Genomic DNA, 23509 nt, shown 5'->3' on the forward strand with positions numbered 1-23509 from the left:
AATAAGCACTACAATGATGAGAGACTGCTAAATTTTCAGGGAGTGGAGATCACTACAGTTTTCCAAGTGGTCTCATTCCATAGGTCTATGGTCTCATCCGCAATATACATTTGAAGTGCATGTAAAGCACAGGGCTTCCCCCAAAGATTCCTGGGATCTGTAGGCAACCCATCACAGAGCTGCAATACCCAGCATCCTTAACAAACTACACTTCCCAAGGTTCTTTGGGGGCAGGCATGTGATTTAAACATAGGATGTGGATGTGACCAAGATCCATTATTTGTTCACCTAGCTATTCCTGATACAACTGGGTTTTTAACACTTGATTGGAAGCCTCCCAGAGTGGCTGGGGAAACTCAGCCAGATGGGTGGGTGGGCGGGCTATAAATAATAAATTATTATTATTATTATTATTATTATTATTATTATTATTATTATTATTATTATTCTCTCCCTGCTTTCCTAGGCTCTTGATTTTGAAACAACTGATGTGTATAACCTCACAATCCAAGCCACAAATCCTGAACCTCTTGTGACTGGGGTACAGTACAATTTAAGCTCCGTTGCTTACTTGAGAGTCATAGTTATTAATGTGGAAGAAGCACCAGTTTTTCTCAAAACCACTCATACAGTGGATATACCTGAAAATGCTACTGTGGGTACTTTTTTGACCACAGCTACTGCCTTTGATCCAGAGGGTGACTCAATAAGGTAAAGATGATTTTCTCTCTAAACGTAATCATGGTCCAAGTAGACTTTACGTTAATCATATTGTTGAATTAAGGTAGCCAGCTGCAACAGAGAGCGGGACTCCTGCAACTTTAAAGGTTGTGTAGGAGAGGGGATTTCAGGGGGAAAGAAGATAAACATTTCTCTGGAAGATGGACACTCAGGGCTTGTAACTGTGTATCTTTTTGCCCAGGCTTTCCCTGACCCATAAGATCAGACTCTGCTTTGATCTGTTTGAATTCCCTTAATACATTTTTTAATTTTTTTCTGTATTGTTTCATTTATTTAACAAAATTTATATCCTGCAGGATTGTAATAAAACCTTGAAGTGGTTTACAAAAAAAGCTACATTTAAATTATCAACAAAAGACAGAAACAGGTTTTTAAAGGCATTCAAAAGTTAATTAAAATCAGCAGTAAGCTAAAAAGGAAATTAAAACTCATGTTGACATTTTACATGTCCAGATAGGCTTGCCTAAACAAAAATGTTTTAAGCCGATACTGAAAATAGCGCGGTGAAGGCTCCCAGTTGATGTCAGTCAGCAGTTCTATAAAGTGTAGTTTCTGCTGCACTAAAAGATCAATTTCTTACAAGAGCAGAAACAAGTATTAGGTGGCACATACTGGGTAAGGCCATCCCACAAGTAAACCAGCCCCAAGCTGTTAAGGACTTAATATACAAATAGTAATGATTTGTGAATTTGGGACGTTGAGGTCTGTGGAATATATGAATAGTAACACCTTGAGCTTAACCCAGTCTTTATTTTCATATGCTTTTATACTACTGTTTTACTGATTTTATGTTGTATTTTGGTTTTAGTGATACTGTTTTAATGTCAATTACTGCTTAGGTACATACACTTATATACACTCAGGAAGTTGTGACCATTAGGTGTGGTTCCCCTTCCTTTCTTTGCATTACAGAGAGGGGGAATGAGTCAACAGCGCTATAGCGTCCATGCAACTGTTTTGATAGGACATTCCTGCATCTGTAACCAGCTATCAGTGAAAGCACATCAGGCTTTATGAATAAGCTGGGTTCTTATATATTGGCCTTCTTCTTGCAAAGGTACGCCCTGAAAAGTGATGCCAGGAAGTGGCTGCGGATTGACCCTCTCAATGGCACAATATATACAGCTGCCCCGCTGGACCGGGAAACTCAACAAACCTACACGGTGCAAATAGTCGCAACTGAGCAAAGTAAGGAAAAAAAAGAAAATGGAAGGAAGGAAATGACTCCCAAATTAGAGGTGACCCAGGACAAAGTGCCCCTCCCTGGCAAGCCCATCCTACATTGGTGCCCCTCCCCTTGCAATGGCACCACCATTAAAAATGTCACACAGTTCCCTGGACTGATGCTACGTTAAGCATTCTGGGATTTTTAAAAGGATAGCTTATAGCTCTCTGGTACAAAGGGCAGATGTTGGTGCCAGTTGGCTACATACATAGCCTGGACAGATGATGATGATGATGATGATGATGATGATGATAATGATGATTTATTTGTACACCTCCCATCTGGCTGGGTTTCCCCTTAAAATGTCACACATTAAAAACTTCCCTGAACAGGGCTGCCTTCAGATGTCTTATAAATGTCAGGTAGTTGTTTATCTCTTTGACATCTGATGGGAGGGCATTCCACAGGGCGGGCGCCACTACTGAGAAGGCCCTCTGCCTGGTTCCCTGTAACTTTGCTTCTCACAGTGAGGGAATTGCCACAAGGCCTTCAGTGCTGGACCTCGGCCGAGGCCGTTTATATTTAGACATTTAGGTGTTTATAATTCCCAAATGCAGAAGCTTCATGCCTTCAAGAAAATATGTTGGATAGAATGGAGAAGATGGAGGAGTCTAACTCTCCCTCACTTATTTTCTTCTTCTTCTTCTTCTTCTTCTTCTTCTTCTTCTTCTTCTTCTTCTTCTTCTTCTTCTTCTTCTTCTTCTTCTGTATCAACTAGCAATCTGTTCATCATTATTTTAAATGCAGAGAGGCTGGCACATACTATAGTCATGCGTCCACATACGAACGTAGCAAATGATGCTCCCAAGTGCCACTGCTGGCATTTCACAGATGTTGGCATGCTGAACACCCCATCCCACTCAGTGGCAGAGAGTCTCTGAAACTTTGGAGAGCCTCTGCCCATCAGTGTGGAATATTGGATAGCTCAGTTGGTTAGACCATGGTGCTGATAACGCCAAGGTTGCAGGTTCGATCCCTGTATGGACCAGCTGCATATTCCTGCATTGCAGGGGGTTGGACTAGATGATCCTCAGGGTCCCTTCCAACTCTACAGTGCTATGATTCTGCTATGCTATGATTCTGCGACTCTGTTCCACTCCACAGCTAAAGTATCTCGAAGCTCCACAGCACAGCTGAGACTGAACCTGAAAGATGTGAACGACAACCCTCCGAGGCTAGACAAGAACGCTGTGTTCTTCTGCCACCCTCTCCAAGGAAACGAGAAAACGAAAATCGAAGTTTCCGATCCGGATGAACGTTCATATGTTCAGAGATTCACTTATTCCCTTGTTGGTGCAGATGCAATACAAAACTGGAATGTTTCTAAACCTGATGGTAAGTTTTTGATCAGTTCCATGGCAAATGCAACCCCAGTGCAACCGAGCTATCCATTTTAGGAAGGAGCTCTATAGCCTTTTTATGGGACTCTGAGTTAATGATGTATATATTTTCAGAGATGGGGAAACTCTGATCTTCCAGGGGTTGTTGAACTCCAACTCCCATCATCCCTAACATTAGCCCATGCAAGCTGGGGCTTATGGGAGCTGGAGTCCAACAATATCTGGAAGGCCTCAGGACTGCATCTCTGCTTCACAGGTTATCTGTTATTTTTAAAACTGTTCAATATTTATGCATTTGGGTATGGATTCCTGCCTATTGTAGAGACTCAGACCCAGCGAAGACACGATAAATGCAGTTGCATTTCTTATTCATGGCACAAGGATTCTTGTCTTAGTTTTCTCGATTATAATGCTACCACTTCTATCATGGAATCTAATGTTCCTTTATGGAACTGTGGCTTTTTGATCAGTATACTGCCATTCCGTACTAAATTTTTAAACATCATGTGATATCACAATGCAAAACTGCCATGATTTTCTGGGCTGACGGGGTTGTAAACATCCCCCCCCCCCGGGAAACAAGTAACATGGGAGTGTGCACTAAACTTCCTCTAGATTCTGCTAGTTTTCTAGAGGTGGCTTTTATGTCATATGAGAGGTCACATAAAATGTAGAGGCTATCTGGTAAGGAAACTTGGGTGAAACTCTGGGAAAGAGCATGAATCTGCAGCTGCAGCTGAGATTCAGGTAAACAGGCTTGACCCAGCCCAAGTCCCATAGATTTCCATTGAGTTAAACACATGCTTACATTTGCCGTTTAAATCAACGGGACAATGAGTATCCAATCATTTGCTTGGATTGCTCCCCCCCCCCCCATGAATTCCATTTTACAGGTCTTCCTTTTTACTTATTTATTACCAGATAGACAAATAGCACTCTCAGTTCTCTGAGCGCTGGTGCTTACGTAGCCATAATGGCAGTACCCAAAAGAGACATATGAGCGAGCTTAGGGGAACCCTAAGGTTTATGGAAGTATAAAAAATATTGAGGAGGGGGACGACTCTGATTTGTTGGGTGAGGATTCCTGAAACAGACCAGTGAGGACTGATGGCCCTAAGTGGATACTGAATGCTGATTGACAATTGGTGTGTGTGTGTGTGTGTGTGTGTGTGTGTGTGTGTGTGTGTAAAACTGTGTGGGAGGAGGAATGGAGTACTATTGACAAGAGCATGGCTGGCTGGCTGGGTGAAATGCCACACTCCACAGTGCAACATTTTGTTCCAGGTTACACTTGCTCTTATTATTGTTGTCACCATCATCTTGCTTTTCTGTTAAAAATTTACCATCCACTGTTTATATTTACAGGCTTACTTGCCTACATTTCCCCAAGGAATATGAAGCTTGAAGAGAAAGACTATTACGTACCATTGAAAATCAATGACAACGGAAGGCCTCCTATGGAAGGAGTTGTTACTCTGAAAGGTACAGTGAAAGTGGTGTCTATGCTCTTTGCTTTCCCCCCCTTTGGCTATTTTCTCTTAATGCCTGGGAATTTGTGGTTTTGTCCACAGTGAGACTGTGCAAATGTACAGAGGAAAATAGATGCTTCCTGGCAATTGATGACGGACCTTCACTTCCGACAGTTGGGATGGCAATTGGAATTCTGGCTGGAGTACTGCTAATCATTGGTAAGTGGCTGTTTTAAATGGGCCTAATGGTGAGAGTGGGACGCGGGTGGTGCTGTGGGTTAAACCACAGAGCCTAGGACTTGCCGATCAGAAGGTTGGTGGTTTGAATCCCCGTGACGGGGTGAGTTCCCATTGCTCGGTCCCTGCTCCTGCCAACCTAGCAGTTCGAAAGCACGTCAAAGTGCAAGTAGATACATAGGTACCGCTCCAGCAGGAAGGTAAATGGCGTTTCCGTGCGCTGCTCTGGTTCTCCAGAAGTGGCTCAGTCAGGCTGGCCACATGTCCTGGAAGCTGTACGCTGGCTCCCTCAGCCAATAAAGCAAGATGAGCACCGCAACCCCAGAGTCGGCCACGAATTGACCTAATGGTCAGGGGTCTCTTTACCCTTTACCTTTAATGGTGAGAGTAGGGCTGCCAGTAAGAATGGGCAAAATTCTCCATTTCAGTTTCTCTTTTTTCCCAGTTTTAAGTTCAGCTCTCCACATTTCTGCATAAGCTTATGATTTCTTTTTAAACGAAAGCCCTCATGAATATTCATCAGCCCCTGTGTGCTTATTTCCCCAAATATATACATTTTTGTACGGAATGTTGCATAAGTTTGCAAGTTCAATTGTTTTTATTCTGAACAAAGCAGATGATGCTGGACCTCATTGCACTTGACTGGACAGCAGCAGTTGACAGAACTTAAACAACTTGACTGTTTTGGGGTTTTTTCCCCCACTTTCCAAAACAAAACAAAACCCTTGGGGGAATTTTGAAAATAAATTTAAACACTGAAGGAGCCAAGATGACTGACTAGGGGATTTGGCTTTCAAACATGCAAATAAAAGCAATATATATAGAGCACAGGTCTTTGCGATTTTTGGAAGCCGTCAACTGTTGGAAGCAAATTGAATAAACAGTTATTTGGATTCATAGGGAAATGCTATTCGAAAGCATGAATTGGATAAGGCAGGCTGAATTTGCAAAACTTTTGCTGCAAGGGGGACAAACTCTATGAGACACTCCCTCCCATCACATTTTGTGCAAACTTAGCTTGGAAATGAAGGCTGCAGTACACAACTTAGTGCCAGGAAGAAACAGTCACCATGGAATAATTGTAGATCCAACTATGCACTTTTGCATGGCTAGGAACAGTTGCAACTCTCTCACATTGAAGGACATCGCCATTGACCATCTTTCTTTAAGGATGTGGGCAGGGGATTGCTCTATCACATCATCTCTAGGGTGCAAGCCCCACCAACTTGAATGGCTTTGAAAGTGAACTAGACTGATTCATGCAGTATAGAGCTATCAATGTATAGACGATGCAGTGCCTAGGCCTACAGACTTATGAGCTCTATAGATAGAGTTATAGATCAATAGGTTTTCTAGATCTATAAGTCAGGGCATTGCATTTAGGATAAATTAATATGACAGGTAGCAACCGAGCTTGGCTCCCATTGAAAAGTGGCACTGCTGCCTGCCCACCACTAACATCACCTGCAGACCTGACCGAGAGGGCAGTGAGTAGTGGCATGTGCAAGTTGAGTTGGCGAGGGACTTTTCTGAGCATCTGGAGTACTTTGTCCAGTGCCAAACATGGCTGACTGCTGATGCTGTAAGTGTTCATCAGATTACATTGTTGGGCTGTTATTTTAGGTAAAGGGACCCCAGACCATTAGGTCCAGTTGTGGCCGACTCTGGGGTTGCGGTGTTCATCTCGCTTTATTGGCCGAGGGAGCTGGCATACAACTTCCGGGTCATGTGACCAGCATGACTAAGCCAATTCTGGTGAACCAGTGCAGCGCACGGAAATGCCGTTTACCTTCCTGCTGGAGCGGTACCCATTTATCTACTTGCACTTTGACGTGCTTTCGAACTGCTAGGTTGGCAGGAGCAGGGACCGAGCAATGGGAGTTCACCCCATTGTGGGGATTCGAGCCGCTGACCTTCTGATCGGCAAGTCCTAGGCTCTGTGGTTTAACCCACAGCACCACCCGCGTCCCTTCGCTGTTATTTTAAACACACATAATAGGAAGTAAGCCCCATTGAACACAGAGGGCCTTAAGAGTAAAAATGTTTTGGGTTGTACTGTAAAAACCTGGGCCTGTTTTGCCTGCAAAGTGTTTGCAAAAGCTAATTTTGCTTAAAGTGTGAGATAAATATCTCATTTCCCATTTTGTTCCCTCAGGTATCATTTTGGGGGTCGTCTTTCTCAACCTGAAACGCAAAAAGGAGTATGAGCTAAAGGCCCAGACAGCAAATGCTGTGAGCCCATCTGAATTGCGGAACTTGACGTAATTGTTTTACCAAAAAGAACAATTCCTTTGTGGGGTGTTTTGTTTTTTTAACTAGTTTTGTTGTTATTATCTGCTCCCATTAATAAATTCCGTATTTTCCACTAATCCGAAAATACAATTGTTACCTTTCTTCCCCTCTTCCCCTTTCATCCAGAAATACAGACCTATACTGAGGTTATCAGAGCCCCCCAGGTCATTTTGGTGCCAGAAGACTTAACTATGATGCAAAAAGTGTGTTAAATGTTTAGAGTACATTTTTATTATTATTTGAATATTAGCTGTAAATAGGAACAGGAGCATGGCACATAGGGAATGGAGAATGTTTGTGGATGCTCCCCCCAGGATAATTACAGCTTGGTGTGTGTGTGTGTGTGTGTGTGTGTGTGTGTGTGTGTGTGTGTATTTTTCATGTGGCTATGGCTTGGAAAAGGGTTAAATCCACTCCCTGTGAACTACAGTCCCAAAATTGCATGCACATACGCAAGAGTATGTTAAATGGCTACTAGGCTAGTGCTTAAATAAAAGGCTGTGTGATAGGAAGGTTTAAGTCTAAGAAATCTTGTCTCAGTATAGGAAGAACTACATGCCCTTGGAGCCTACATTTATGCTTCTGAGTTGTTGTTTTTTTTAAAAAAAATTGTGTAATTTTAGCTATTTTCTATATTTAGCATAGTTACAAGCTTTTTGCCAAGGACAATATTATAACATAACAGACCCACTGATGGAATCATCTGAGAATGTGTCCCATGACTCTTAAAACCTTGTAAGGTTCCTTTATTAAGCACAAAGTCAACACAGGATCTTTGTTCCAATTCCCCTGCAATTCATATCTTTTGAGCTTTTAGGTATGACTTCTAGAACTAAAACTATGCACAAATTAACCTGTTACTAATTAGTCTTCATCGTAAATCTGAAGTAAACATATACAGGCGCTTTCGCATGAAACTTTGTAAGGCGGCGGAACGCATAGCTGTAGCTAAAATGGCGGGGGTGGTGGTGATGAGTGTATTTGGTTTAGTAAAGTACAGTACATCTCTGCTATTCATAGAATGTGGAATGTTGACCATAAAAGTGACCTATTAATAATCATGCCACCCTTACGCAGATGGAACAAGTTGGGCAGAGATGTATGCACTTTGCCCTGAAATAAAACAAACATTAGAATCTTTGCACCAAAATGGAAGAATTGGGATGGACCAGATTTGTAAGTCACACATGCAAAAGTGACATGGACCAGAAACAGATTGATTTGTTCATTCATTCTTTATGACCCAGTACAGAGTTCAGGTTTTGGGGAAATCTCTTGCTGTCTCTCTTGTAAAAAATATGTTTCTAGTCCTTTTATTGGGAGAGAAATCTGGACCTGAGGTTCATATGTTGGATGAAATACCTGGGAAGGAGCATTTGAGAGAAGGCAGCTCTCCAGCTGTTAAGAACATTAATGGCAAGAACAAACAACTTAAGACGGGCCTGAGGTTTTTTTTTTAAAAAAGGTTCTTAATCAAAATAATGGACTGTAAATGTCCAATTTTCCTCTGAAGTAGGGCAGAAATAACTGATAGTTGTTCCCCCAGCTGAAGAACCTGACAATAGAAATACAGTGGTACCTCAGGTTACATATGGTTCAGGTTACATACGCTTCAGGTTACAGACTCCGCTAACCCAGAAATAGTACCTCGGGTTAAGAACTTTGCTTCAGGATGAGAACAGAAATCGTGCAGCGGCAGCAGGAGGCCCCATTAGCTAAAGTGGTGCTTCAGGTTAAGAACAGTATCAGGTTAAGAACGGACCTCCGGAACGAATTAAGTACTTAACCTGAGGTACCACTGTACCTGCATTATTTGACAGTATCGTCTATACAATACAAAGTATCATTTCAAGTATTTGGCAAATACGACGGACAAAACTGTCACTTCTGGTTTCTCTAAGATTCTGGTTTTTTTCAAATTCAATTTGCACATTTCTGCAACCGTTTGTTTGTTGTAGTAGTTGTTTCCGCAGACATACTCTATGCAATTCCGCCCAATACAATGCATTTTTGTATGCTATCGTCACAAATGTGCACATTCGTGCCCACTTTCCCCTAACATACACATTTTTGTACGCATTGTTTGGCTGGAGGCTGTGTCTCAAAATTTAGGGAAGTGTGAACTTAGACTGGTAGCTGTGCTTTAGATCAAATCATGTTTCAGTAAATGCAAATTTGGTAGGTTCACAATAAAGCCAACTTTCTCCTCCATCCCCATTGGTGAACATGTGATGAAAATATATAATTGTTATTGTTTTGTAATATGTTATGGGACATATACATACAAGGTCTTCATCTTTCATCTGTCTTCTTGGAGCTCTAGAACTGTGGAGTGGATTCTGCCACTTGGACTCCAATTTCTTCGCTTTGGATATCCTCAAAAGCTTTCCTTCTGTTTCTGTGTTGTTGTTTTCTCATGTAAATCAATAAAATATGTTTTATAAAAATATGTTTGCTATTGGTTAACATAGTCTTCTTTATTTGCGGCAGCTTGTTGCCCAGTCTGCTCTAGAGCAGTGCTACTTAAAAGTGGTGGCCCATGGACAGATCAGTGGTGCTGATCTGTGAGCCGTTGGCTGCTGGTCCACAACAACCCCAGCACAGCCCTGGTTGGGTGGGATGCTTCAAGGCCTGAATATGGTACCAGTCCCTGGCACTTGGAGAAAATAAATGCCTGTCCACCACATCACAGGAGGGGAGAGTGCTTCTGTGCTCGAATCCTGCTTGCTGGATTCCCACAGGCATCTGATCGTCCACTGTGAGAACAGGATGCTAGAATAGATGGGCCTTTGACCTGGTCCAAAAGGTTTTTCCTATGTTCTTACATCAGATAGTTGGAGAAGTACTGCTCTAGAGGACTGTACTTCCATTCTTGCAATTTTCTCTGAAAGCTCCTTCTTTCTTTTTAGCAAGCCATTCACGGTCCATGACAATGCATCTCTCGGCTAGCTTTTAAACCATTCAGGAGGTGTTGGTTGTTTTCACGGTCACAGACGGAGCTTAACAAAATTATCTGCTTTCTGTCCTGTACTCATTGCCAGATCCGTCTTAGCGTCTAGCCTGATATCTTTTATTTCCCACAGCTGTCATTATTGTTTCACGTCAGCAATTATGAGCAACACCAGAAAATACTCAAACCACCCCCTAAATAAACCCCATAGTTCTTTCCAAGTGCCTGAAAGTCCCTTATTCATATAAATATTATCAAAGAATTGCAGACTCCAAAGGAGACACAAAAGAATGTTGTCTCAGAGAGAATTAAAACAAGGGAGAAAATTAAAGTTAGGAAATTTAAAGCCTAGTTGGAAAGCTACAAGACTGGGGCTATTCACTTTTATTTAGGAGTTGAGATTTATCTGTTAAACAGATAGGCTTACTTCTGAGTAAACATGATAGGTTATCCCATTTCAGAATGGGTTGAACCTTGTGAACAAGTTATAGCAATCCTTGTCACCGAGATTACCTGATACTCAAATGATTATTATCAGCTTATGGTAACATGGAGTTGGGCTTCCAGTGTTGTGGAATGCTCTCCCTGCTGAAATATGACAAGTCCCATCAGTACTGGCATTCTGCTGGCTCTTGAAGACATGCCTGTTTAGACCGTGGGATAAATCAGCCTCATATAACCAACATGCTTAAGTCTAATTAATGCATGAAAGGGTTAAGACCATAGAGTAAGCTGTCCTGCCAGGCTTAGCTAGGTCACTCCTCACCTTGGGAGGAAGGGTTATCAAACTTATTGTTCTCTCAATTCCACCATATGAACCCTACCAGTAAGGAGGTCTAAGCTGGATACTCTAAGCTTAGACCACGTGGCTTAAGCAAACCATTTTTGTGTTTGTACACAAATAATTTAAAAACATTTACCATTTTGGAACTTAAGTTATACTGCCTGTCTTTTCTTGCTGCTGTATGGAAAAGCACATGAAACCAAACCATTCTTAACCTACCAAATGTGTATTCCCTTTCTATGCAGAGAGAAGTGGGGAATTTTGGAAGCAACACTTTATTTTACTCCCATGTTTTGTGATTTGGGGCTCTCTCACCAAAGAGTACTTGCTCTAAACCTAGATTTAGGCACACAGAGAATACTCCTTTTATTTTACCATATCTATTTTTCTTTTTATCTGTTTGATTACATTGTTTTACTGTGCATTTTAATTATGTATGGCTGTATTTCTATAATTGACTTTATACTTGTAAACTGCTTCAAAGTCAACTTGGCAAGGATGGAATATATAAATTAAACAACAGCAATATTGCTGGCTCAAGGAGAATCCCCAGACATTCCCTTAGAATTCTTCCCTGCAGAAAGTGATGTGGTTGGACTAGAATAACCCACTTTCTGTTCTTGTGTAGGAACAGTCTGCCAGGGTTGAGGCAGATAATAAGTAACCAAACAATTAAACCCCTGTATTGCAAACAATTATTAGTAATATCCAAGGCAACACGATGACCAAGGACAACAATGTGATGTCAATATAAACTCTTTATATAATCTATACAGAACATTTAACAGTATGAAATATACGAAATATGCACTCAATGCAAAACCAAATAAACAGAAATCTTATAAATCTCTGAAAATCATTGCTTCTTTCAGAGACTTGCATAGTCTACAAAGACTTTCAGAGACTTATAAGACTTATGTTTATTTGGTTCTATGTTTTCAAGAGAATCCATCAAGAGTGCATATTTTGTGATTTTCAGAGATTTATAAGATTTTTGTTTATTTGGTTTTGCAGAGAGTCTGCAACTGGAGTCACAGGAAAAAAGCAGAGTCAAGAATACCTTGTTTAAGCCACGGTCCCAACCCTAATAGGAAGCCTTTAAACATAGCTCTTTCTGCCCAGGTGAGGGTCAGGGGGAGGTTCAGTGGCTAGCCTTGGTGGCAGGACCAGTCCACAAACCAAGAGAATTTCACTCTTAAGAAGATGCGCCAAGCTGCGGTTCTAATCAATCATCTCTCAAGGCACACAAATATCGAAGTTCCTGGTTTCATCCCTAGCAACTCCTGATGTACTCTCTGTCTCTCCTTTCCTGTTCAGGCAGCCTACAGAAAGTCTTCGAAACAGTAATGAAGTCTAAGCCCAGCTTCCTTGAAATCTGTGAGGAAGCCATAACTTCAAGAAGAAGGAGCTTCTGTTCTGTGCTCATAAACCCTAAGAAGGAACGGTCCTCTATATTACGGAGCTACAATTCTAAGTCTTCCCCTGAAGATGCCACATTGTTGTTGTTTTTTATAATAATTTTTTATTCATTTCCCAAACATTTTTATACAATCAACTCATATTAACTCTCACATTCATCAATTTTTGACTTCCCTCAGTTTCTCTGGCAATCTTTCATTAAAGTTTCTATTGTTAACGCATTTCTGAACTTATTATTGCCTTTAACTGTTCCTCTTCCTTTCTCCTACTTTCTTTTTTACATTATTTCTTAATTGAAGATGCCACATTGTTTAACCTGTTCAGTGTTTTAATTTCATAAAGTCGGTGAATCCTGAGGCACATCCACCCACAACCATTACCATGGTCTCTAACTGGATGGATAAAAGCACCTTGAAGCATTTTTCAAAATGCTGACTGGTTCCTATTAACAGGGAATTGACTAGTATTCTATTGATAACCTGTCAGTGTGTTTGGGGTTAATATTTATGGTGTGACACTGAGATGTGCAAACCAAACTGCAAAACGTGAATAAAGCCTTCATGGAGAGAGGTATAAGGAGGAATTAAGGACGTTCATGGCCCCATCTTCTCTGTCATTCCACCCTCAGATAAGAAGGATTGCTTTGTTTATATATCTAGCTCCATTTTTGAAACTAAAGTTTGGCTAAAGCTGTAAACTCCAAAGGAAACAGGAGACTGTTGCTTTTTCAAAATCTCTTCTAATGTAAACGCTTCTGCTTGCAAAAATCTGATGAAATGTTGCTTTTTAAAACAAACTGTCAAATGCTTGGCAAATGCTGCAAGGACATTTAAATACAGCTAGCATCCTTAGCAATTTGCTGGTGGGGAGGAATCCCTGACACATTCAGTATTTAGGGCTGGGTTCTCACATAAGAAAAGTCCCGCTAGATCAGGCCAAAGGCATTCTGTTCTCACAGTTGTGAGAAGCCATTGCTTTCCCCCAAAGAATTCTGGGAGCTGTAGTTTGTTAAGGATGCTGAGAGTTCTTAGGCGGTCCTTATTCCCCTCCCAGGGGCCACAATTCTCAGAGTGGCTTAATCATCAAGCCCTCTTCATATGGCACACTGAAAATTGTGGCTCTGTGATCATTCTCATCCCTGGAAAAGATCTCAGACCTGAGAGCTTAGACTATCACCAGCAGTCAGAGTAGCAGACTAGAGCAGGGGTCACCAACCTAAGGCCCAGGGGCCGGATCCGGCCCAGTCACCTTCTCAATCCAGCCCGCAGACGTTCTAGGAACCAGCATGTTTTCATATGAGTAGAAGGTGTCCTTTTTTAAAAAAATGCATCTCTGGGTTATTTGTGGGGCATAGGAATTTGTTCACCCCCCAAAAAAATATATAGTCTGGCCCCCCACAAGGTCTGAGGGATGGTGGACTGGCCCACGGCTGAAAAAGGTTGCTGACCCCTGGACTAGAGGGACCAGGAGTCTGCTGCAGCATAAGGCTGCTGCACATATTAAACAGCCGTGTTTCAGATGTGGTCAGTTGCACTATTCTACAAGCTGACATCATGGGCAAAGGACAATCCTGCCCAGCTGGTTAGGGCAATATGAGCTTACAAGTTTGGGCATCAAAAAACATTTTGAACAGCTTCATGCTTCTATCTTTACATCTGTTTTTCTCTTGCTTTTGGATGTCGCTCTTGGAACATCAAAGGGAGCCTCACAAGAGCCAATGAGAAATCGTTTGAATGCTAATTGAATATATTCTGTTTCTGGCTGGATTTACTTAAGGAAATGAACGCAGGACTTATAAAACAGGAAGAGTTTTGAATTGGATGATGCACAGCAGTGATTCATTTGTGCTCCCTGAAATATAAAAGAAACCTTCTGGACTTCATAATCGTTATTGCTGGTGAATACCAACGCAAAATGATGAAGGGCATTTTCACTGACTCCCCCTTCCCTCTTTCCTGCATGAAACTTTTATTATAACAGCACACATATTTGCAAGGGACATATCCTTGCCAGCTTTCTGTCTTCCTGGCAACTGAAAATTCACTCTCCGGAGCTGCAGCAGCAATGGACACAGATCAAAATGTGCTGTGCCAGTCAAAAGGATACATGCCACATGATGTGTGACAGTGAAACATGACCAGAATTAAGAACAAAATTAGATTCCTGCTGGATCAAGCCAGTGCCCCATTTGGTCCATCATCCTGCTCTCACAGTGGCCAACCAGAGGCATGTGGGAAGCTTTGAAGCTTAACAGCACTCTGCCCAATTGTGAATCACAGCAAGTGGTATTCAGAAGCATACTTTCCCTGACCCTATAGATGGGACATAACTATCATAGCCAGTAGCCACCAGAAATGGCTCACCAGGTGGGGTGTGCAGCAGCTATGCTAGCTTTCCAACAGGTCGGTCAGAGAGTAATTTTTCATTTCTGTCTGATCCAAGAATGTTGCTATGGGAGAAGCAAGACCATCTTGGGAAATGGATGGAGTATGCATGCACATTCAACTGCCTAATGGTGTCCGTGTCACCCAGGAGATTGCAACTGCAGAGATAAGAAGAGAAGAGTCATTCCACCATCCAGAGAGGTCACTTCCTGGTTCACATGGAGAAGCCGTTTTCAACAGAGCCCAGCAACAGAAGCACACAGGTGTATTAAGGTAGCATCGGGGGTTGAAATGTTGCACCCCAAACCATTTTGTGCTGGAGGCAACCACCCCTGCAGCCTCCCAATGCTATGCCACTGGGTTTTTTGTGGGGAAAGCATTGTGGCAAAAAAGGGGGAGGGTACTCAACAGCACCCACCAAACAGGGTGAGCGAACTTCTGCAGTTGTACCTGCAGTGATAGTTGGCAACATGACTAACAGACAAAATGACTCCTCCCTTTAGGAGTTGCTGAGGAACCCCTGGTCAACTCAGAGCACAGCTTGAAAACTACTGATCTCTCATACCACCTTTAACTCTCCCTAAATAATATACTGCCTTTCTCTGCCCTACAGAAGAACAATGAATTGAGGCAGATGGAAGTTGGAGTCCAACAGCATCCCAACCTGAGGTTTCCCACTTCTGCTGTTCACAATAAAGACAGTGGTTAAGTATTTCCCAGATTTGCACCCCACCCCCATGGTACTTGGAAATCTTTCTCAAGGACTTTGCCTGACAGCATCCTGGCAAGACTCTTACCTTGTCTGACATATAAATCTTTGGTGAGCAGAACTTGTGCTCAGCATGCCCACATTCTAGGATATTAAATGGAGCTGGTAAATTTTTGTCAGCAAGCTAAAACTTGGGATCATTCCCAGAATTATCTGAGATCAGAACAATGCTAATGAGAATGATCTTGTATGACCCAAGGGGGGGGAGAATATGAATAAACCCACGAGGTAAGCAAACTTCCTCTTACTGGAATATAAAGTCTGAGGATATCATCTGTTCAAACAGTACAATATAACATTTTGAAAGGGCAGAACGTCAGGGGGACAAATGCCTCCGTATCTGCACTGGCTTCCTGCTGCTTTCTAGATACAGTTTGAGGTGTTGTTTGTCGGCCTACGTGAGTGGTCCCAGAGTATGTGGGGAAACTTGAGGGAGGACGAATGAGGTGGTACCTCAAACATCAGTTCCTCTCTACATCCCACCCCAATCTCTGAGGGCGTCTTCTGACAGAATGCCCAAAAGACGTCCAATGGTCTGGGTTTATTCTTAATAATAAGGCTAGCATATATATCCTGCCCTTTCTCTCAAGAGAGTGCAGGGTGGCAAACAACAAATGAAACAATAAAAACATCTTAAATACATTTCCGGTGTTGATGTAGACTGGGAAAGATCTCAACTTGGGCTTGTCTTCAGGAGGCAACAAAAAGACAACAGAGATGGCACCTGTCTAACATTGACATTTCAACACACATAAAAATACCTCTTCATCCACAGATGAACTGTCTTCAAGCTAATTTGAAATGTCAGCATTTGGTCTAACACAACTTATATCTGGTAATGACAAAAATATGCAAATGATTTCATATACTGAATATGGCTTGGATGCAGACAGGAAGTTAGCTGAACCTAGTTCCCATTGAAACCAAAGTGTCATGACTAACTTGCCTCACTGATTTCTATGGGACCTCAGTTCAATATTTTGGATAAACTAGGGTTGTTGTTACTTTCCAAGTCAACATTTTATTTCATTTTTTTTTTTTTTGCCAGTAAGATTTCTTTTAAGAACACTTCCGGGTCGGCGCCATCGCCGAATGGCGGACTCCCTCCGAGCTCCGGAGGGAGCCTGCACGGCAGGGGCTGGGTCCTACCGCACCGGCGATGCGGGGACCCTTAAAAACCACGGCCACGGGGGCCGTGGACATGGAGACTCGGCTGGCACCGTTAGCGCCCTCCCGACTCGTGAAGGAGCCTTTTTAAAGGCTAAGGATCGGGTGCCGGGGAGAAGCGTGGTGTTTTGAGTCCTCTGCCATCCCTGCCGTGCGAAGCCGCATGCCATCCGGCGGAGAGCGCTGGCTTTTTCCTTTGAAAATTTGGACCTAAAAGAACAACCCGTAAGTAATTGGAATCTGGACTAAAAAGAGGGACAAAATTTTAAAAATTTCGGAGCGAGCGGGGGAGGCGCAAAAAAGGAAGTCAGCCACCCCCTCCATTGTAGAAGGGTCAAAACAAAGGATTTGATAACTAAGATCGGAATAACATCATTTTGGCAAGTTTGGAACCTCACGAGTGAAGAATATGAGATTGAGCTGGAGGAGGAAAGTAGAATTTGGACTTAAAAACACCCCCCCCCCTGGAACCCCGGGAGCGATCGATGACGGTGTTTGGAGAGGAGAAAGGCAAGTTTTGACAGCTGTCAAAGAGCTGTCAAAGCAGAAAAACAAGATAGAGACTATGTTACAAGGACTTTGCAGGTTATATTTGTTATAAATCGGATACAAATTGCTTTAAATAAGGATTACAAAGTTACTAGGGCTAATGGATGTGATCTGGAAGAGAACTCAGTTTTTGCAATCCACCTAGAGGAGCCGAGGGATATCACAAGTGGTTTTAGTTGGAAATTTGAACAGAATTTTTTATCTCCTGGGAAACTGCAGAAATGGAACATTATTATGACTACAGAGGCCAGTATACCGAAGAAGACAATGGAATCATCCGTTGTGGAATGAAAGGAACTTGACGTAATGTTTTGTTTCTGAGCAACAAGCCTCTGCAAAGGAACTAACTTTTGGAATTAGGACATTTGTGCAGGAAAACAGGGACAGAAAGAAATAGAAAGAGGAGTGTGGCCAATAAGAACAACAAAACAACAAGAATTGGACTAAGTCGAAAGTGGGGACATTTGGGACATCCAGATTTGACAAGCTTAAGGATTATAATTTGGAGATTTTCACTCCTGGATATAAAAATCTGGATGGAAAAAATGGGCCTTTCTTTGAGACAGAATCCTTTCATGATTGGACATGCGAAATTAAAGAGGACTGGCAAAGGACTATGACTTAGAGAGATGTGGAAATATCGGACATTGAGGAATATTGGGAACGCAACCGGGAAAAGGGGGGGTGGGAAATGTGGAACCCAAAGGGCGTAAACTATGTTTTATTTAGGTTATATACATCCACATGGTATTCTAAAGTGGGGAACTCGTGGAGGGACTAAGCCGATTTTAGGGGAATGGAAAATAATTTTTTTTTTTTATTAAAAAAAAAAAAAAAATTTTTTTGGGTTAAGGATAACAAGTTTGAATTGAGGAGAAGAACTTGTTGAGATTATCTGTTTATTTGAGAGATTTGGAATACAAGGGGGGGAGGGAAGGGGAAGTCCTGAAAGGATGTAATTGGAAAAAGATTTGAAATTGGATGTTTTATTAATTTGTAATTAATTGGAAAACTTTAATAAATATTATTTAAAAAAAAAAAAAAAAAAAAAAGATTTCTTTTAAGAACAGAAATGGTCCAGTCTTATTTCTTTCTGCTGTGCTTAAAAGCAGACAATAGCTATCATTTTAATATGTTTTCAAGCATTCCAGAGATTATGTAAGAGACGAGAAACAGCACATTTCTGTAGAGTATGAACAACAATTCTAGACCAATGACCTTTTCAGCCACAACTGAAAGCTTTTTATTTGGCAGGGGGGAAACAGACCTGCTCTGGATTATACTATCTCTTTGTGATATATAATCCATTCAGACTGTAAATTATAATTTGGAAAGAAAAACATTCTGTGTAGGGTTTTGGAAATCATTTTTGCCTCTTATATAACTAGCACTTTGTCATATTTTTGTTAACATTTTGCTAGTGATGTTTGTTCCCCTCCCCCATCATGATAAATGGAAGTGGATTAATAAAATAAATGTGCTGTGACTTGAATATACATTCTGCAGGCATTTGTATGTCTGATAATCTAAGGATCCCTTATTAAATTTTTAGTCAGCTCTATGCAAAAATATGGATAGTTGCAAAACCATAATTTTCTATAAAGCAAAAAAGATTGACATGTTCTAACCTCTTAGACGATATGTGAAAAAATGTCCTCCAACTTCCAAGTCTGCTTTTTTTCAGTAGTTGTTTCCGAACTAGCTAAACTTCCACCAAAAGTGATCTCTTAGTTTTATTCCTTTATAACCTTCCTTCAAACCAGTTACTGGGAATTGTACCAGTAGGAAAACTCCAAAATATGGGGGTTTTGCTTAAGGACAGAAGCCATGAGGAGTACAGGTAGAACCTTTGCTGGTTATGGAATTCCTGTGGAGAAATGTTTAAATAAAGGAGTCTAGTAGCTTAAAGACAGCGCCTTCCCACTGCCCCCCGAGCTTGTGGGGCTGGCAAAGACCAGACTCTCCTGGCTTCAGCGATAGCAACGCGAAGCCTCCGGAGCGCGGGGGGAGCTCTCCCTCTGCGCTTCGGAGGCTTCGCATTGCTTTCGCTGAAGCCAAGGTGCCTGCATTCGCTCCATAGGACGCACACACATTTCCCCTTAATTTTTGGAGTGGGAAAAGTGCATCCTATAGAGCGAAAAATACAGTATGCACGGCCCCCCCAGTGTATAAGTAAGGTTCAGCTTCTGGTCTGGCTGGCTTTTAAAGATGCACTGGAGAGAGGAGTCATTTTGCCGCATAATGTCTTGGGCTGGCTCCGAGTGTTTGTCACAGCTCATCCCCAAAGATTTCTGGATCTTACACAGAGGTGTGTGAATTGCTGCACTGACCTGATGTGAACGAATTCTATTCATTTATTCCATTTTTAGATCTATCTTGTAGCTCACAGGAGGGTTCACGTGCCGCTCACAAAGCCGTAATAAAAAAACCGCTTAATGACCAACATAATAAAGCATTCATCCCAAACCAACCAATGGAAAAAACAAACCAGACCAAAATAATTAAGAGTCAGCAGTAAAGTTTTCAGCCTGAATCTAGCAGCGGGCAATAAAAAGACAGGGCATCATCTGTCCTCCTCCCATGCAATTAATAATGTTTTGTGGGATACATAAAAGGGGATTCCAGGGTAGATGCAGCAACATCCTGTCTCCATCTGTCACATGTGTTCTTGATATCATGCTGTCACCTTTAAGGACTATCTCAACAAAGTGGCTGGGGAATGCTTTGAGCTGCTTGCCTCAATGCACCCCAAGTACGGGTGTAATGTGAATCACATGAAAAGAGCCGCTCATCTTTCACTAATAGTGACTTTTCCCCCTGCCACTCTGGCAGCAGTGGCTCATGGGACAGTCTTGTGGAGGCATCTGTTGTTGAGCACCATTATACATATAGATTGTGTGCCGATGCCCCAATGGAAGAGGGTCATTAGGTGCAGGGGCAGAGGAAGGGGGTGTGGTGGGGGTGGATGTCACCACTGAGGGGGTGAAAAAATGCTGGGCAGCACTTACTGCAGGGCCTGAAGCACCCCCGAGCCACGTGTCTCTCCTGGGAGTGACGTGGTGGCTTGGGCACCCGCAGGCTCCGCGCTGCCCCAAACGGTTCACCCGCCGCCTCCCCCTCAGCTGTAGGGTGACTGAGTGGGAGAAGTAGGCAGACTCCTTGGAGGCCCCACAGAGCATCGTTTCCTAGCTTGCCCCACCCCATGGGGCGGCTGGCCCCACCCCTGGGTGCAGGGCACGCACACAGCCCCAGGCGCCCAATCATCTTGCTCCACCACTGATTAGATGGCGGAGGAGACATGAAGGCTCAGCACCATGCAGACACATGGCTATTAATGGGCTAGCCTGGTCCAGCACAAGAAGAAGAAGAAGAGTTTGGATTTGATATCCCGCTTTATCACTACCCTAAGGAGTCTCAAAGCGGCTAACATTCTCCTTTCCCTTCCTCCCCCACAACAAACACTCTGTGAGGTGAGTGAGGCTGAGAGACTTCAGAGAGGTGTGACTGGCCCAAGGTCACCCAGCAGCTGCATGTGGAGGAGCGGAGACTCGAACCCGGTTCCCCAGATTACGAGACTACCGCTCTTAACCACTACACCACACTGGCTCTCAAGTTATTCATATCATGGTCTGTGGCCAAGCTGGATGCTCCTAGCTTCTTAGTAGAGGCACACCTGCACTGTGCTGAATTGACAGCCTCCACGCCACCTCTGTTGCCTCACACAACACCCTTCAGGAAGAGCACCCGATGCAACAGTGCTCAGGAGCGCTCACTGGCTTGGAGGAGCAAATCACATCACATGAGCTGATGCTGCACTCTGCTCAAGTTTCTATCCAGGATAGCAATATAGGAAATGGGTGTGTACCAAGTCAAACCATGGGTCCATCTCATGGCCATTGGCTGGAGGTTTTCAGATGGGGGTTTTTTCCAGTCCCACTTGGAGATGTTTGGGATTAAGAGCATAAGAAAAGTCTTCTGAATCAGGCAAATGGTTCATCTAGTCCATGGATAGGCAAACTATGGCCCAGGGGCCAGATCCGGCCCAATCGCCTTCTAAATCCGGCCTGCGGATGGTCTGGGAATCAGTCACATAACACCGGTCTTGAAAGACCTACACTGGCTCCCAGTACGTTTCCGAGCACAATTCAAAGTGTTGGTGCTGACCTTTAAAGCCCTAAATGGCCTCGGCCCAGTATACCTGAAGGAGCGTCTCCATCCCCATCGTTCTGCCCGGACACTGAGGTCCAGTGCCGAGGGCCTTCTGGCGGTTCCCTCACTGCGAGAAGCCAAGTTACAGGGAACCAGGCAGAGGGCCTTCTCGGTAGTGGCACCCACCCTGTGGAACGCCCTCCCACCAGATGTCAAAGAGAAAAACAACTACCAGACTTTTTGAAGACTTCTGAAGACAGCCCTGTTTAGGGAAGCTTTTAATGTTTAATAGATTATTGTATTTTAATATTCTGTTGGAAGCCACCCAGAGTGGCTGGGGAAACCCAGCCAGATGGGCGGGGTATAAATACTGTAAATAATATTTTTTTTTAATTAATTAATTGAGTAGAATGTGTCCCTTTATTTAAAATGCATCTCTGGGTTATTTGTGGGGCCTGCCTGGTGTTTTTACCTGAGTAGAATATGTGCTTTTATTTAAAATGCATCTCTGAGCTATTTGTGGGGCATAGGAATTCGTTTATTTCTTTATTTTCAAAATATAGTCCGCCCCCCCCCGCAAGGTCTGAGGGACAGTGGACCGGCCCCCTGATGAAAAAGTTTGCTGACCCCTGACCAGCGTCCTGTTCTCACAGTGGCCAGTCAGATGCCTTTGAGAAGCGCAGAAACAGCACCCAAGCACTCTGCGTTCCAGTGGTTTCCACCAACTGGTATTCAAAATGGGATAGAAACTGGGGGCTTCTTGGAGGAAAGCCAGTGCTCTGCCACTGAGCCAGGGGCTCTTTCCAGAATTAGAAAGATTGCAAGGCTGAGAATAATGCAGCACTTTGCCCCCTAAATGTTGTCCTTTACCCTGACTGGGTGACCCTCAGGTGACAAGCAACTGCATCACTGGCTCTGCTCATTCAATCCCCGGCTACAAACAATGTCAGAATGGTATTTGGGTGGGAAGACAGGGAAATGCTTCAATACTCCCACCATTAACAGATAATTTTCCCACCAAGTCCTTGTAGGATTTCACTGTGAAATCGTGAGAAGTGTAAATGAGATACTCATCTGACTTCAGTGAAGACTTTCTACCGCTTTTCGTGCTTGGCAATTCTTAATTTAGGAGTGATCTCTATATCAATGAAGTAATGCCATACCCTGAGGCGGCTGAGTGCTGGATTGTACCACTCCAGACCGTATGTTGGGAAGGTGTCATATATTTGAATTCTCCTCCTCTTAATTAATTCAAAAAACCCATTCCCTGCATCTAGTAAACTAGCACTTCAGACTCTAAGCTGAAAAGGTGTCATGTATTTGAACGCTCCTCACAATTGGAGCACTCGCAGGCAAGTGTTTCCCAATTGTTGGTGTTTATACTACATTTTTTTAAAAAATTGCCTTGAGACAGTCTTTAAACCTCTTTTGTTGACCACCGGCATTACGCTTTCCATTTTTAAGTTCGGAATAGAGTAGTTGGTTTGGAAGACGATAATCAGGCATCCACACAATATGACCAGTCCAACAAAGCTGATGTTGAAGAATCGTTGCTTCAACACTGGTGATCTTTGCTTCTTGTCCCCACTGTGGAAGGACGTGTGGATCCAGAATTGGCCTCCACAGTCACTTACGGACTCATTGTTAAAACCGTGTTTATGGAAGACAATCTTACTCAGCTATGAGTGATTACCAAAGAGAAGAAGAAGAGAACATAAATAAAAATAATACTTTCCTGCACTTCAGACTGTGGGAGAGGAGATATGCACCTGAATGCTCCTCATGTTAATATAATGATAGTCATTATTGATAGTTCCCTGCAGCTAGTAAATTAGCTCTTTGGGGGAAAGATTTAGCAAAGCCATCTCCCTGATAAACTAGCGTAGTCCATAAAGGGAGCTTTTTACATGGCAAACATCTTCAAAAACAGGACACCCCAGTTTCAGCCTGAAATTGTATGATCCAACATTTTGCTACCTCCGTCAGTTATTAGCCAATAACTTTTATGAGAGGAAGTAGGGATGAGGGAGAAAG

The 23509-nt window shown here is 42.8% G+C and overlaps 1 protein-coding gene across 1 annotated transcript in view; it reads left to right on the forward strand.

The window, feature by feature from the left end:
- CDH17 (cadherin 17) overlaps window positions 1-9753 on the forward strand; it is a 28209-nt gene extending 18456 nt beyond the window's left edge. The window contains exons 13-18 of the mRNA XM_083747695.1: window positions 467-711; window positions 1799-1929; window positions 3071-3301; window positions 4672-4788; window positions 4878-4994; window positions 7168-9753. Of these exons, the coding sequence (XP_083603821.1) occupies window positions 467-711; window positions 1799-1929; window positions 3071-3301; window positions 4672-4788; window positions 4878-4994; window positions 7168-7277 (951 nt within the window). The 3' untranslated portion in view covers window positions 7278-9753. The remainder of the gene's footprint in view (window positions 1-466; window positions 712-1798; window positions 1930-3070; window positions 3302-4671; window positions 4789-4877; window positions 4995-7167) is intronic.
- The last annotated feature ends 13756 nt before the right edge of the window (window positions 9754-23509 follow it).

Source organism: Podarcis gaigeae (assembly GCF_964106915.1).
Source record: "Podarcis gaigeae genome assembly, chromosome: 7".
Taxonomy (NCBI): domain Eukaryota; kingdom Metazoa; phylum Chordata; class Lepidosauria; order Squamata; family Lacertidae; genus Podarcis; species Podarcis gaigeae.